Source organism: Cydia amplana, chromosome 1 (assembly GCF_948474715.1).
Source record: "Cydia amplana chromosome 1, ilCydAmpl1.1, whole genome shotgun sequence".
NCBI classification, from domain to species: domain Eukaryota; kingdom Metazoa; phylum Arthropoda; class Insecta; order Lepidoptera; family Tortricidae; genus Cydia; species Cydia amplana.
In genome coordinates, this window is record NC_086069.1 from 30,287,898 (window position 1) to 30,305,070 (window position 17,173).

The window sequence follows — 17,173 nt, forward strand, 5'->3', positions numbered from 1 at the left end:
ATAATTGAAATTATTAGCCCCTAAGGGGGTGAAAAAGGGGGTGGAATTTTGTATGGGAAATCGATAACCGCGGAACCGATTTCGTTGAAATTTGGTATATAGATAGTTATTGTTATGGGGAAGGATATAAAATAGTTTCAACCCCAAAATCACTCCGTAAGGGTGAAAAGGGGTGGAAAAAGGCGTTAGGGGAAAAATGGGGTTGAAGTTTGCATGGGGAATCAGTAAAAAGCACATTGTATATAAAAGATGCCCCCCAAGTACGTATTTCAGGATTTTTAATAGTAAATCACCCGCAACCCTTTAAATTATTTTACCGTGTAAGCGAATTGGTAAACAACTGTAAGCTTATATGAGAGAAATAAATGGTATTGTATTGTATTGTATTGTAAACAGAAGATTGTCATAAGCAACTTACAAAAAGATGTGAAATCCCACCAAAAACATTTTCATGTAAAATGTTGCCAAGACGAAACCATAAGGCTCGCACTGACAAAAAGTTATCAGATATCTTGTAGAGCCAAGCTTCTAACTCTACAGGCCCTACCTTCACAGACTGTACACCTTAGTCAAAATATGTGGCTTGGCCGTTTCATTATTACAAGAACTATTTTATAATAAAAAATAATGAATAGTGAATACATATTTCACCTTACGCCCATGTGACGAAGCGGTCAAGCCACATATTTTGACTAAGGTGTAGAGTCTGTGACGGTAGGGCCTTTAGAGTTAGAGTCTATGCGGAAAGAGAAGAGTCGTGAAATGTATGGGGCCCAATACATTCCACGACTCATCACTTTCCTAACAGACTCTAGAAGCTTGGCTCTACAAGATATCTGATAACTTTTTGTCAGTGCGAGCCTTATGGTTTCGTCTTGGCAACATTTTACATGAAAATGTTTTTGGTGGGATGTAGTTTTGGTGTACATCATTGTGGAAGTGCAATCGTGTGAATCGTGCATTCACTACTTTATAAACGCTTTCTCGCTGACTGTCATTTGACAACCATAGTCAAGATTTTTTTTGTATTTTTTGTTCAATCAACTTGTTGTTGAAGCCATAGCGGAAGTAGGTAACGATTAGACAATAATCGAAACAAACGAGAAAAACAAAAGTTTTAACGACAATTCACTATTTATAATGGTAAATATACTTTTTAATAGTATTAAGGTTTTTTGTAAATACGGAAAATATACCTAGCGTTTTTTTTCTTTGTTCTAGGCCGGATACTCTGAAGACCAGTTGGCTGGTGAGTAATCGCTTAGTAATTTATGTCACTTTCCTTCTTTTACCAGTTAAGTTTTGTTTTGTTCTCGAAAGTGGACAGTGGACGGACGGGGCGCAGGCGCTCGATGCAGAGGCTGACCGCCGTGTGGTGAGTCATGTCAATCAACGTCTCCGCGGAGAGGCTGTCGCAAGCGGGCGCCCTAGTTTCCTTATATGGTGCGTATTTTAAAGCGATTCTGGCAGGTCTGGGACGACGAGTCGCCAGTCGCCCGTCGGTCGCCCCTCCGCCATGTTCATGTACGAGCCGCCGTCCAAGCTGCAGCTCAGCTCTGTGGAAGGTGTGTGGATTTTCGTCTCCCGATCCCGTCTTGACCGTCTCGGTCGTTCGCCTTCTATTTGAAGCTCGATACGAGTGGTTTAGCGATGACAGGTGTACGTGTTGCGTTGCGAGGCAGCAGTATAGTAAAGCTACGTGTGGTGTTTGTGTTGCAGAGTTCCAGGAGGCGTTCCAGTTGTTCGACTCGCGCGGCGATGGCAAGATCCACGTGGCGCAGATCGGGGACGCGCTACGCGCGCTCGGCCAGAACCCCACCGAGTCCGACGTCAAGAAGTGCACCCTCCACCTGAAGCCTGATGAGCGCATCTCCTTTGAGGTTTTCCTGCCCATCTACCAGGTATCCTTGCACATTCTACATGTTAATTGTTATTATACCGACAGAACATGATAGGTCTAAAGTTCATCCCAGATTCTTGATTTTTTGCTATTATGGCAACTTTTGCTAGACTAAAATGAATGTTGAATGTGTTTACTCTCAAATTTCAGTCCGATTATATCAATGATGAATGTTATCTGAACATAATTTGGAAGAAGTGAGTGTTTGGTTTCTAGTATAAAATGCCTGACACTTGACACCCCAATATGTAACCTGTAATTAAATTCAAATGAAACATAACTCTTACTGATTTCAGCTCAGCGAGTTTCATAATGAGACTAACTGAATAACTTTATTATAAGTGATGCCTTAGTAGGTTGCCATATAGGCAAAAGAATGATAGGGATGAATGTTTTATGGATGGAGAGTGGATGCCTTATAAGTTGAGGGTCTCCAGTCCGCAATGTCCGCATTCGCAGAGTCTTACTGTAAATCATTCCTATTAAAACTTATGGGTCTGTGAAACTTGCAATGTGTGAGTGACTGAAATGGCTACAAAAATATGTAACTTACATAAGTTTATGGTAGGCCACTTAAAACTTAAATCTTTGTGAAATGAATTGTAAAATGTGATGTTTCTAGTTATTTCTAGTAAAACTAGGGTAGAGAGTGGAGCCGCCGCTCTAGGCTAGCTAAATTTGAAGTACACTTTTTCTTGCTATAAAATACATTGTGAATTGAATATACCACTTAACTTGCAGGCGATCAGCAAGGCGCGCAGCGGCGACACCGCGCACGACTTCATCGAGGGGCTCCGGCACTTCGACAAGGACGGCAACGGCTTCATCTCCTCCGCCGAGCTGCGCCACCTGCTGTCCACCCTCGGGGAGAAGCTGGCTGATGACGAGGTACTTGTGTGAGCAGACCAGACTCCATCGAGGGGCTCCGGCACTTCGACAAGGACGGCAACGGCTGCATCTCCTCCGCCGAGCTGCGCCACCTGCTGTCCACCCTCGGGGAGAAGCTGGCTGATGACGAGGTAAGGTAGCCGCATGACATTTGATTCCCTGCAAAACGCGCCTTTCATGTTGAAGCGGTCATACCGAGAAGCTTCAAGGACTACAGCATGACTGAGAATGCTTAAATAGGAACCCCAGCAGCAGCAGCAGCACCCGTGCAGCAGCGTTCGCATTGGGCTAGGTAGAACTAAAGGAAGGTCGTTTGAATTGTAGATTGATGACTAGGGGTGGTATATAGCACATAAGAACTAGCTCCATGAGCTGTACACCTCGCGAGAATTTGAATTGACAAAAGAATTACATTTAATCATCAAACCGGCTCAGAACATTTCACAAGAATCGGTTGAGAATTGCGACCCGTAGAGGAGAAGATCCGGACATACGAAAGCAGATTGTCAGAGTCGAAACAGAGACCTCTGCTAACTGCCGGTGTCTCACTCATGTGTGCGGTGCAGGTGGAGCAGCTGCTGCAGGGGCAGGAGGACTCGCAGGGCAACGTCAACTACGAGAACTTCGTGCACCTCGTCATGCAGGGCTGAACAACCTTGCACCTCGTCATGCAGGGCTGAACAACCTTGCACCTCGTCATGCAGGGCTGAACAACCTTGCACCTCGTCATGCAGGGCTGAACAACCTTGCACCTCGTCATGCAGGGCTGAACAACCTGCCTCCCACCCTACACAGCGGCGAGCCACAACCCCTTCCTATACTTTAACTTATCATCCAACAACTTAAGGAATGCTAACTCATTTTAACGACTAGATTGAAAGCAGTTGTTTATACTGTTATACTTGTTTTCTTCATTAACATTGACAGAAAGCTCCTCAAAAGTTTCAATTCTAGCAAATCGGGGTTCTGTTCTGTCATGGTTAAATAATAAACGAAGTACCAAAGAAAACCAGAAAAGAACTAGGGAGCGTCTCCGGACGCTATATCTAGGACTGACGGCTTTGGGAACCGTCGTCCCAGTTTCATATAAAATACCTATGCATATCAATAATATGCGAGGATAAAAATTGAAAGGCTAATACTTCGGCCATATTTAAAGATTGCTACAGTGCACATTCCGAACATTGTTTTGTAAACATGTGCATTTAAAGATACATTTTGAGAGGGTTAATAATAATAAAGCAAAGCACCCTGTCTCGACAGTATTTAAAGAAAATCATGAATTAATAGTTTAGAAGCATCGCCGCTGCACCGTAGCCTATAGACTTCAAGATAACATGTAATTCCCTTGCGTTTATTCCAAAATAATATTAATATAATTATTGTAGTTATATTAAGAGATTTTATACGGTTATTGTATGTACAAATGTGATTTTAACAAAGTGTACCTATTATAAGTACTTACTAACTTATACTGTGTTTACTTTGGCTCCCGAAGCGTCACCTGTATGTTTCGTCTCTTTTCATAAGCTTGTAAGTCCCAGAGGCTCTAAGTACCCATCAAGACCTTAATGCCATAAGGGATTCTCTACCAGTCAATCTTTAGGCAAAGCAGATAAGTTGTAGGCGGTGCAAAAGTTAGGTATCTGTACGAACACAATACAATCATAAGAAATACACAGACAAACATACATAAATATTTATTTAATGTATACAGGGTGGATTTTCTTTTTGGGTCAGTGAGGGCAGCTACCAGATCCCGTGCTGCTACGAGAAAACGGTCTAAGAAGACCTTCCCTCGATTTCAAATTAATGAATATTGGCTTTTACAGATTTTGGAAAAAACATACAGGGTGCGAGAAAAAGGTCATTTTTGACAAACTTTTTTTTTGATGCTAATCGATCCCATTCCTATTAAGGATCAAAAGCTTGTATGGAACCAAAAAAGAAATTTCCGGCTAGAAAAGCCACTAATCGAGGAAAACTTTTCCCATACAATTTGTATGAAAATGAAAACTTTTATTTTTCACATGCTATTTTTGTATGCCAATCGATTCCATTCCTATCCAGTATCAATAGTTTCTTTGGGGTCAACTTACGGTAATGTACTAAAAAGCCACAAATTAAAGAAAACTTTTTCCATACATTTACTATGAAAGAACATGTGAAATTTAATTCACATTTTTCTATCTGGCCAATCAGTCCTGTTACATTTAAGGACCATAATACTGTATGAAGACATTGCTGTAGGACTGATGGGCGAGATAGAAAATTGAGAATAACATTTCACATTTTCCCCATAGTAAGTGAATCATTTCGGAAATAATAATTTAGAAAGAACAAAAAACGGTTATTCCTTCTAACTTTTGAAAAATCGATCCAAAAAATATGAAAAAAATCATAAAAATAGTGCTTAAAAAATTCATTCAAACAAACTTGATAAGTTAAATATATTAAAAAACGGGTCACTCACGTATTTTAAGTAGTGTCCGACCGAAACATGTTTTTTTGCCGAAACCGAAACCGAAACCGAATGTTCGGCTTTGGCTCTAGTTTCGGCCGAAACCGAAACCGAAACCGAAACTTTTGTAGACTTGTTAAAATCGTTGAAAAAATGTCATAAAGCCGCTTTTACACACATATTATGGGGCTGTCAACACCCAATGTCCTTGAAATTGATGTTACTTAAGCAGTTTTTTATGAAAATTACTAGAGTTAGACCAAGATAATTCTGCAACGATTTTGATAAGTTGATAACACACGCAGTGCAAGTGTTATTTTAAACGTCAAAACTTCTATGAAATTATGACGTATAAAGAACATTTGCACTAGTTGCACTGCGTATGCTATCAAAATCATTGCAGAATTTTGTTGGTCTAACTCTATTCATTCACCAGTCAAGCTAACATGAAGACACAGGGTCAACCAAAAACGCGAGCGCAGCGAGCGCGAAATTTTTTGTTAACAATATCGCAAGGCCGGGTACCGATCTTCACCTGGGCCGAAAAGTCCGAAGTGCCCCATTGAGGCGAACTTTCATGCGAAGTCAAAGCCGTGCTTAAGGCTTAAGGATAAGTAGTTGAGCACAGACTCCAACCAATGTCCATTGTATTCAAAAGCGAGACCGCAGGCCGAGCATGGCGCAGCGAGGCCAAAGGCTAAGCTGAAGTAGAGGACATGTGGAACACAAACCAATGGTAAATTGAGGTAAAAAGTGAGGCTAGTTTTCTTATTATTATCTTGCCCAGGGCCCAGTAACATGCGACAGTGCTATCTCATTCACTTATAGGTATTGACAGCCTCTTAAGACTGCGTCAACCGTCCAGTGACGCCCTCATTAGTGGAATTGTGTTTTATAATAAACCGATTAATGTCTGTACCTAATATACATGAATCAGTATATGTAGGTATTAATATTGTTGTCCTACTTATTCCCCAACTTTTGGTCTTTGTCCGAAGTACCATTTCGTAAGTTTCGGCCCGGCCGAAAGGTTCGGCCGTTTTTTGGCCGAAACCGAAACTACAGCCGAAACATGATTTTTTGGCCGAAACTGGCCGAAACCGAAACCGAAACCGAACCTTCGGTCGGACACTAATTTTAAGTCGAAAAACGCTCGACATGTTTCACTTCGTACCGAGAAGTGTCATCAGGAGCTTGCGTTTACGGAGACGGACCGGCGCAGACTGCGGGCCGCAGCTCTCCGCGCCCGATGACTCGGCGCAGATGCGGCGGGATGGCTCGGGATAAGTTAAGCCGTTTATGAGTTATCGCTATAAGTCTTCCCTTCTTATTTTATTTAAAAGCCTGGCAACTCTTATTTGTGACCGGATTTTCGCAGGCAACCCTATGCCACTGTATTCGTAATAAAATTACCATCATTTTGATGTATAATTCAAGCGTCAGACAGATGAGTGCAATTATCGATAAAAACTCACCTGTTTAAACTCCTTCTGCTTATAATAATATTATACGATTTACATCTAATATTATTAGATGTAAATCGTTTTATAGTAGTAAATTTTTCGTTAGTAGCGAAACTAAAGTGACATCTGCGGGCTTAGCACGGGCGTATCATATTGCACGTGGTATGATACGTTGTCTTCTAACGTTATTGGTAAATTTGTCATATCGCTGAGCATGGCCCCGAGCTACGATAAGCCTACCACGTCGATATTGAATAAAGTTATCGACTATCATACGATAGTGACCACGACTGTCTATGCGTAGAGCTTATGAAAAATCTATTCAATGGCTGCCCTTATTCATATGTCGGACGTGTGTCGGACATAGTTTGAACATGAATAGTCAATTTTATTACTACACTTCCAAATTGAAAAGTGTTTAAATGAGTGACAGCTTTATACAAATTGACCTACATTATAACATGCACGGATAATCGTGTTTGACAATTGAGTCAATTGACAATAATTTGACATTGACAAGCATCGCGTACGCGCGTGATCAGTGAAAATATCAGAATACAAACCAAGTTGAAGAAAAATACTGATTTGCTGTGAAATCTAAAGAAAATGCCACGCATAATGTAAGTTTCTCTAAAAACCAATAATTTATTTACAGAAAAAGTTATAATTCGTTTGATCATAAATGATTTTGTCATGAATATGTTTTTCAGTCGATTCTTTGACGCAGAAGAAAATGCTAGCAAAATATATAACTCAGCATCCCCTGTTCGCTTACAGGGAGTACAGGGAGGACCATGAGCCTCTCGGAAGCCAGAGATAAGTGCAGTGCTGCATACAAGTTCTATGAGAGCACGATCCGTACAGATCAGTGGCATCAGTGGCAGCAGGCATGGAAGTCGGTAAGTACTATGCTAATAATTAATACAGATCAACCTCATCTCAAACTAAGCAAAGTTTGTAGTATGGACACAAGAAACATCCATAACTTAGCATTACTTAAAACATTCAGTGCCAGCGCGAGCTACGCGCTACGAGTGTAGCCGATAACACGGGAAAAACCGTATGTAGCAAAAAGCGCCTACGAACAGTGAACTCCCCTAGTGAGTCGCTGGCAGTTAATGTGTTAATGTTTGTTGTTTATCTTGTTGATATTAGCCCAAATCCAGTTTCTAACTACCGTTGCAGGTAGGGTCATCAAGTCATCACTGAATACAATTTAGCTGTTAAATGTGTCAATTATCTATAAATTCTATTTTTATTGTCAGACTTGTCGTTAATTGAGCTGCAAAGTTAGAAAAATCAATGTGGCAGCAACCCAGGCTCCGCTAGCAGTGAGCGGTAACTCAACCAATTACCGGGAGAACTGGCTTGTCTAAAATGGATCCAGAAGAATCAAGGATTGGAGATGTAAGTACACCTTTCTTAAACTAAAATCATGAAGAGTTTATTGTGCCATTTAAAACTATTGACACTGATCTTCTACTATGACTATGTTCTACTAAGTGACAAAAGTTTGTTAAAAACTGTTCTATGACTACTATAATTGCATGAAGTTGTCATGGCAACAATGGATGTTGTAAAAGTTGATCCAACTGTAGATTAATTACCTAACTAGAAAGTTCTAGTTTGTTATACTTGTTTTTGGTAAACTAGAGTTAACAACATTGAAAGATACACTACTAAACTACCAATTGACATTTTTTTCACACTGCAGAAAAAGGTCATAATGATTGTAACAACAATTAAAAACTTTGGAACCCGTAGACCTCACTTTCAAAATTGTTTTTTTACCCTGTCTGAATATTGTAGAAGCTGGTTTTGTATGTAAGAATTCAAGTGTATTGACAAAAGAAAAACACCACCACACTTTGTGCCATGAATCTAAGACATAAGGATAAAATATTATTAATATTTAATTTTTATGTACAGTCTAACTGCACAGGTAAAAAGGCATTCGACTGCAGTTTCCAAACCGGCTTTACCTGTGCAGTTGAACTGTACAGTGTACATGCTAAACTGCGCAGGCATAGCCTAGTGTGTATTGCCAGCAGTTTAATTGAAAGATTTAAGTAGGTACTCTTATTTTAAATGTTTTCATTTGCAATACCCTAAGTGGTTTGATTGTATACGTGACAATGGGAAGAATTATGATTTTAGCAGCCTATGTATGTAGGTATGTATGTATGTGTGTGGGTATGTTTGTGTCGTGTATTACCCTAGCATAAAAGCTTAACTACTGAGACAAATATTGTTGAATAAGATGTTCATTGGTATGTTTTTATGCCGCAGGTGGCATAGACTACACTTTAATACATAATAGGTACTCTTTAATAAAATAATAAAAACAAAAATGCTTTAAATAACGGATTAATAGTTACTGGAACAAAATTTAATTTATTTTCAGTCGAAACGAAATCGGACCAATGAAACTATAAAATCCCCCTGACTTAAAAACGACAGCTTTCTAAAAATGACATTAATTTCTTATAATTTGCAAATGAACCTCTGTACTAGCCTGCGCCACTATAGAATCATGACCTCATCTAATCTATTTGTTTCTGTTTCAGTCATAACATATTGGAGGACACTCAAGTTATCGAGGACACGATAGAAATTAACTAAAATCTGCAGCCTCAATTATTTAATGACTTATTTAGAAAAGGGATAGTCATAATATTTAGCTATAGAACGAGAGAGTGCGCCAAAAAAAAGTTCTGACTTTCTGCCTGGAACACACTTCTCAGCAGGCACGTCCATGCATTTCGAAGTCAATAGTAAAAGTGTTTATTTGTTAAGCATATGTAGGTGAAACTATTACAGTGGTATTTAAAAGGTTTTTTCTAACAAACCTTTAAGTTGCAATGTATGTATCAAGTACATATTACAAGATAAATTAGACCCCACGTCTCTTTATTCGATTGAGCTAAAACTTAATATACATTATTTAAGTTGGGTGATAACTGATAACGCAATATTATGGTACCACCGAATATCTGATGATGGACGCAGGATGTGGGCAAAGAAACTCTTTGATATATATAAAGCAACCTAATTTGTGTTTGGGTTTCTTAGAAATTGTTTTTATGAGTAGGTATTAATTGCCTGTTAAGGCCCCAGTACACAATGCGCCATTCTGGGGGACGCATTTATGCGTTAGAGGGAGCAAGTGATATTGCTATCTCATTCTACCGCATGGCTGCGTCCCTTGGTTTGGCCGGCGATGGCCCATTGTGTACAGGGGCCTTTATAGTCGGCAATAAAAACTTTTATCAAAAATATCATTTTTATTTGACAAGATATGTACTTACCACCTTATTCATAAAACTTTACGGACCTGATTTAGTTAAATAATTTTTTATCCCTTTCTTTCAAATACATAAGGGAGCCGGTCTACCTAGCTTTATTTGACGTTCATAAGCGCATTGTAATTATGCCTACTTGAATAAACTATCTTTTATCTTATCTTTATCTAAGTCAAAATGACAGATAAAGACAAACGATTCATAGCTAATTCAGGGCAGTAACACTTTTATGAATAATGCCACTAGGCTAAGCGTATTATGAGACGCAGGCGACGCAGTTCATGCAGCGCAGCACAGAGCAGATTTTGTAAAGTATGGAACGTCCTTACTCTGGAGTGTGCGTACCTAAAGGACGTTCTATACTTTACAAAAATCGCTCTGTGCTGCGCTGCGTGACCTACGTCGCCTGCGTCTCAGCATACGCTTAAGTTTCCGTCACACAGGCGCGTTTCCCGGGCGGGGCGTGAGCGTTTTATATGTAAAAGCGGCGCGCCCCGCTAACGCCCCGCCCGGAAAACGCGCCTGTGTGACGAAGCCTTTAGCCTTACGGCTTGGCCATGACATTGCTCGACTGGCTTCGGCTAAGGCGACAACCATAGGTTGTAGCGAGACACAGCGATCGGACCTTTCGTTCCCATCTAGCCTTCCCTGCCTTAGCCGGAGCCAGTCGCGCAATGTGGCCAACGCGTTAGTATTTTTATAGTTTACCCCGCGACATCATTAGTAGTTTGTTTCAGTTCTTATAAATTGAAATATATGTCATACACTAAAGATAAAGTGATCAAGTCCACCGGTGGCCAAGGCTGGAAACGAGGCAGGGTACGCGGCTAACGTCCCAAATTCTCTTATGTAAGTACATATATATGTTTTGACGACCGGTCTGGTCTAATGGGTAGTCACCCTGCCTGTGAAGCCGCGGTCCTGGTTCGAATCCCGGTAAGGGCATTAATTTGTGTGATGAGCACAGATATTTGTTCCCGAGTCATGGATGTTTTCTATGTATTTAAGTATTTGTATATTATATATATTAGTCTAAGAGCTAGCCACGGAAATAGGTACTTATGCAATTTATAGAGCAACGAAATCCCTCTAGTTAGTGGGCCATACTATCATTATTAATTAATCCAGCATGGCAGCAGTTCAGCGGTGGGTGTGTGAGTGGATGGGCAACAAAGGGGTTCCGTGGCTAACTCTCCGGTTATATCGTTGTCTGAGTACTCTGAGTGTGTCTGAGACCAAAACACTTTTTCCCTTTTCAGGTCATTACTATGTATACCTATACATTACGGCCCTCGCTCCGAGCCGTTCCTGGTGCAAAAGCTGCCCATAGTAATCCAGCGTTGAAAAGTTGCTAGCATCATGGGCACTTTCGCACCGGGGACGACAATTAATGATTTGTTTGTATACCATAATTTAATGTGAAAATAAACTTGGTTTATCTTTTTGGCAATAGTTGTGTTATTTACCCATTTATAATATTCTCTCCAGCAGCACAGAGCCGATATTGTTAAGAGCCCATCAACGTGCACACTAGCGCCACTGCTAAATAATCGTGATTATTTCAAATTAACGTCAGGTATTTAAAAAAGGGGGCCGCTACGTACTGTATTTTGTATTTGGGGCATTATCTATGAAAAGGGACCTTATTGTCGATGGCGCTTACATCGCGCGGCATTATATTTATATCGGAGCATCTTTAATAATGACGTAAGCGCCATCGACAATAAGGTCCCTTTTCATAGATTCCGTCACATTTAAGTACCTCTTGAATACATCAAACTAGTTTTTATGTTGCTGGATTCTTCAATCTATGCGTCCAAAGTTAAAACGGCCGTTTTTGTTTTAAGTTCATAGATCGGCGAATCCAGCAACATAAAACTAGTTTGATGTATTCAAAAGTTACTTTAATACTATGTAGATACAATACGTAGCGGCCCCCTTTAAAAAAATCTTTCGTTAAATTTAAATTATCACGATTATTTAGCAGTGGCGCTAGTGTGCACGTTGACGGGCTCTTAACTTACCTAGTAAACATAGAAGACTGACAACAGTGCCAACGCCGCGAGAATATTGACATTGTTGTTAATGGATTTAACATAGTTTTTTAAAATTTAACATTAATTATTAGAGTATTAAACTCTGTCTGACCGTAGTTATAGTTACTAAAGTAGGTAGACTTATAGCATAATAGAGCATTTAGGAATATTCTTATTTAACCTTTTGACCGCCACAGACTAACTAGATGCGTCTTTAAATAAGAACGTGCTTAAAATGCTTTAATTATACTATAGTGTATATATATGAAAGTCGGATTAAATACGTTTAGAAGCTATAAGTAGTAACAGTGACAGATTTTGTACGCTAAAATGAAAAATAAGAATAAGCGACACCTACATGCGGGGAATGCTGTTTTGTATGAAGATTGACCATAGAAAAATAGGTAAATAGATGAGGTAGGTATTTGTGTGATAGTAAAACATAGTTGGTTATAGGCGAAATAAGTATTTATTAAGCTGGCTCGCACGCGCACATTCTCAAGAGCCCATCAACGTGCACACTAGCGCCACTGCTAAATAATCATGATTATTTCAATTTAACGAAAGATATTTAAAAAAGGGGGGCCGCTACGTACTGTATCTTGTATTAAAGTACCTTGTGAATATATCAAACTAGTTTCTATGTTGCTGAATTCGTCAATCTATAAACTCAAAACAAAAACGGCCGTTTTAACTTGGACGCATAGATTGACGAATCCAGCAACATAGAAACTAGTTTGATGTACGAGTATTCAAAAGGTACTTTAATACAAGATACAATGCGTAGCAGCCCCCTTTTTTAAATATATTTCGTTAAATTGAAATAATCACGATTACTTAGCAGTGGCGCTAGTGTGCAGGTTGATGGGCTCTTAACAACAGCCGGTTTTGTGCATGATGCTTAGGAAGTCCTCGGGGAGCGCCTTCCTTAATTTCCCCCTGTATCCACGAGAAGTTTTCTGGAAGAAAAATAAGGAAATAAGTAACAGCAGGTTCATGTGGCAGCTATGAATGAAATATTTTCACATGAGTGCAGGCTATTTGCACCCAAAATATAGCTACTAGTAACTAATCGACGGGAACGACCATTTCGGGGAATAATATCCATTGGTTTTTATATATATTATCCGCTAGTTTTTATATATATGTATTATCCATTGGAGTCTCGTGAAGAGCAATATGAACGCTTACTGATGCACACCAAAAATATGAAAGTTAAGTTTTGTCCTAGACTCGAGGTTGCTGCTTGCTGCGCATTCCGCTAGTCATCAAGCAATAGGCCTGTATTATTTTTTTTGAATAAAAATATGACTAAGTATGTTTGTCAACAATACAGCACAATAGAACTAGAACTGGATGCCTTAGTTAAACCTTAAATGCATTCCCAGATTATGATATGATATGATTTATTTATCTCACAATATACAATTTCACTTAAAATTACACATGGTAGATTTTCAGGAATTTATATTGTGATTGTCAGTTTTTTTCACATAATGAATAATTGAATATGAAGAATAACAGTATGTATCCTAGACCCAGTAACTACTTAACATAACTATCAAACAATAGTTACCTATCTCATTGCACAATACAGCCACACTCATACTTATTCAAAAAAGTTACTAAGACACGCCTAGTGGAACGTCACAGTTTTTTATGTCTAGTAAGTACTTAATTCAGTGCTCAAGAGAACTTACCTTCTGTGTGCAAGTTGCTCGAGAAAGGTATTGACTTACAGTAGTCTGGCCAATGGACAAGCCATCATCTTGACTAGTCCCGCGTTGGTAGTTGCCATCAGCTACCAGTATTACAGCTAATACTGTTAAAACCTAAAACAAATAAGAACATAGATGTAATATTTGTACCTAGGTAAGTAGACTTTCCCCTTTAGGTTAGGATATGAATGTTGAGGTAAAAAGTGGCTTAAATAAGTAACCTCTGTTAGTAAGTATAAGATTGTGCAACAGAATATCTTAACATACTAATTTTTACAATTATAATATGAGATAGTATTTAAGAGTTTAGTAGCATTGTCATTGAGACGCCTGTCTTACATGGAATACATATTAACTTTAAAGAAACACTACAATTTTATTAAGCTTTACCTTTAAGGTGTTTTGGTAATCCATCACCGTTTTGAGACTCTGCGTTAAGTTCGGCACATAAATGCACTGCACACTCCTTACACTCTGTAAATATGCCGAAACTCTTCGTCTGGCATATCAAACGGGTTGCAAGCGTTTCTTAAAGCTATGCACGAGATTTTTCGACGCTTTGTTTCTTCAACAGCAGCCGCGAGTAGGAATAATAAAATTTGACTTCCCTGCAAACAAAATATTGACTATATTATATAAAGCGGAACATTGTAACTAATAACTCTCAATATAATCATAGAAAAACGGATATTTACCTGTAATTTGTATTTGTAATAGGTTTATTCACTAGTTTTGCTTTCACGACAAGGCTTATCGTCACCTAAGAAGCACTTAGATAAAATTAACTAAGTTGAACTGTCAAAATGGGATAATATGTCAAATTATCCAACCCCCATGTTATGCAAATTGTCTTCTGTCATCTACCGCTGTCAAATGTGGATAACTCCATATATCGTCTGCTACCATAGTATGCATGATAAAATCGTCGGTAACTAACGTTTTATTCACATATTTTATACCATATTGCGTGATAACTGCTACCGTGCTAAGCCCACTGGTCAAGTAGCGGTACTGATAGTTCCACTACTTGACGTTAGATGTCGACTACAAAATAACTTGCGTTTTGGCAAGAAAACTGATGTATGGAGTTACCACTCTTTCTTTACTTATATTTCTCTATGCCTACATTTATATTATTTTATGATTATTGTAAATATTGCCTGTTTTTACAATATTGGCGCGCCTGCGTGCAGACGACTGCACGGATTTCTTTTATTTTGTAACACCTTCTCAGCACCTTCTCATAACTGTTCTATGCAAATAAGTAAATAAATTATTTGAATCTTTGACAAGAATGACAGAAGTTCATCATAACTAAAGAGCTCGATGGTCAATTTATCCCAGAAAACAGGAAATTGCATTTAGAATTTTAGTAGTCTTTGAAGACTTGGCCTTCCCTTCCTGTCTGTGGAGTGGAGGGTCACATTAGTAAACAGATTCGCCGCAGTAAACGACCACTCTGTAAATATTTGTACATGTTATTGTGGTTACAATGACGTAACTACATACAGTCGAGTCGGTTTTAAATTGCTATAAGACCTAAGACACAATTTATGTCCCATGCGAGAGGCATTTCCTGCCGAGATAGAAATGCGCCGCGCGCGGTCACGAGCGACCGCTATATATATATATATATATAGGTACTATACTTATCTTTATCTACCTACGCATTGTTGTGCGTCTTGTCTACTTTATAAAATCGTCAGATTTTAGCGTCATGTAACTGCATGATGTAGGTAGTAGCAGGTGCCATGCACTCAATATCAGTAGGCCAATATATCAAGATACTTACTTATATTATCATCATCACCTAAGATCATCAGTATTAATCTCGTGTGCCTATACTAAGGGCCATTTGCAACCCGGGGTTAACCGCTTAAACCTGGAGTTACCATGGTTACCAGTACGATTTGACACTGGTTTAACCGCGGATGGTGCAACTGGGCCTAAGAGTATACCTAAAGTCTATTTATTCTTTCCGTAGACTAAAATAACATTTTATGCGTTGCTAGTTTTTTACGTCTTATAAATAGTGATGTGCTATAACCGGTACTAACCGAAAATAAACTATTGGGAGTTACTTATATTTGTTGATGAAGTGTCTGTAACACAATGAATGGATAACCCGTGACGTGCTAAAAGGGGACACTAGGAGAGGTATTAAAAATATGAAAAAGCGTAGGTAAAAATGCCATCATTTTGAGGTATTTAGAAATTTTGTATCCAGGTCTATACACAATATTTCTAATATTTTAAAGCGATTTTATTGTAGGATTAACAGCCACATCGAAGCTACATATCATATATTTAGCTCATAATGCACCAAGTTACTCATCCTATTTATCTACGTATACTAAACGTACGTAACGTACGTACGTATATACGTATTTAAATGAGAACCTTACTTTGTACTTTTCGTGACCTGTTTTGTAAAGGGACCATTTAGATTTAATTTTTTGTTTATTTTGAATCTAAAATTAATTTAATATTTATCGGTTAATCGCAAACCGAAATCAAAGATCATCACTGTTTGTTTTAAGCTGGCTACGTACATTATTTCTACGTTTGACATTTGTGGTTGTCATTTTAGTCTACGGAAAGAATAAACAGACTTTAAGTACTCACAATAAAAGTTTATTACAAATCGGTCAGCTAATTTTATTGTATTTGAGGATACGATCAACTTCAAACAAATATAAACACCGATTTAAACTTTCACGATTTTTACACATTATTAATTGCACAACGGGACTTCATCGGGAGTCATTAGTAACTGTAAGCGTAAACGAATATCGACAGTCGATAAATCGAATATCGTTAGTGTTGAGTGTCGACAGAGTAACATCCCTAGTGCGCAAAACGTTCAAGCTGATAAACAAGACCAAGTGCGGATAGTTCATGTCAACTTTAGCCCGTCTTCTCCGAGACCACGGGGACCACGCCGTCCTCGAAACGTCGGAGGTAAATCTTAAAACTTAGATACGCGATTAAGTCCAGTTGTACAATTTAATAAAATATAAATAAACACCTACACAATCTAGTTATTTGTCTTTCCATTTGTAAAAAAAAAATATTGATTTATTGTCGTTTTGACTCTAGAACCTCTATTTAGAAGCATTTTCGCTTTTCAGGGAAACCACAGGCTAAGGCCGTACTTTAGCGGTGAATGAGTGAAGACATTTTAATAAATGAAATAAATTAGTGAAGGTGGCAATGAGGAGCCCGCATAGTTTCGGGCGTTAGTTTAATGAGTTGACGACGGCGCAGCAGCCGGCGCGCCGCCGCCGTGGACAATGCTAGCACAACGCGGCGTGGGCGCGGGGCTTCCGCCGACAGGGGCACATTTATTAACCATTCCTAGACCTTATCTCGTTGCAATAAGATCTACTCAGGGTCAGCTAAGTA

General features: G+C 38.9%; 1 protein-coding gene across 2 annotated transcripts; it reads left to right on the forward strand.

The window, feature by feature from the left end:
* Positions 1-1,017: 1,017 nt before the first annotated feature.
* LOC134654558 (myosin-2 essential light chain) lies at positions 1,018-3,438 on the forward strand. Of its 2 annotated transcripts, XM_063510028.1 has the most exons (5): positions 1,018-1,143; positions 1,222-1,249; positions 1,720-1,901; positions 2,642-2,788; positions 3,355-3,438. In XM_063510028.1, exons 1-5 carry the CDS (start codon positions 1,141-1,143, stop codon positions 3,436-3,438), a joined length of 444 nt encoding a protein of 147 aa, XP_063366098.1. In that variant the 5' UTR covers positions 1,018-1,140. The 2 variants fall into 2 exon arrangements, with proteins under 2 accessions (XP_063366098.1, XP_063366088.1); XM_063510018.1 differs by lacking the exons at positions 1,018-1,143; positions 1,222-1,249 and adding an exon at positions 1,416-1,565.
* Positions 3,439-17,173: the final 13,735 nt, after the last annotated feature.

What these genes read in the sequence shown, in the direction of transcription:
- LOC134654558 (XM_063510018.1), top strand. Translation starts at nt 1,517, where the DNA reads ATGTTCATGTACGAGCCGCCGTCCAAGCTGCAGCTCAGCTCTGTGGAA. An exon ending in TTTTCCTGCCCATCTACCAG is followed by an intron (nt 1,902 to 2,641) that starts GTATCCTTGCAC and finishes CTTAACTTGCAG; the next exon opens with GCGATCAGCAAGGCGCGCAG. An exon ending in AGAAGCTGGCTGATGACGAG is followed by an intron (nt 2,789 to 3,354) that starts GTACTTGTGTGA and finishes TGTGCGGTGCAG; the next exon opens with GTGGAGCAGCTGCTGCAGGG.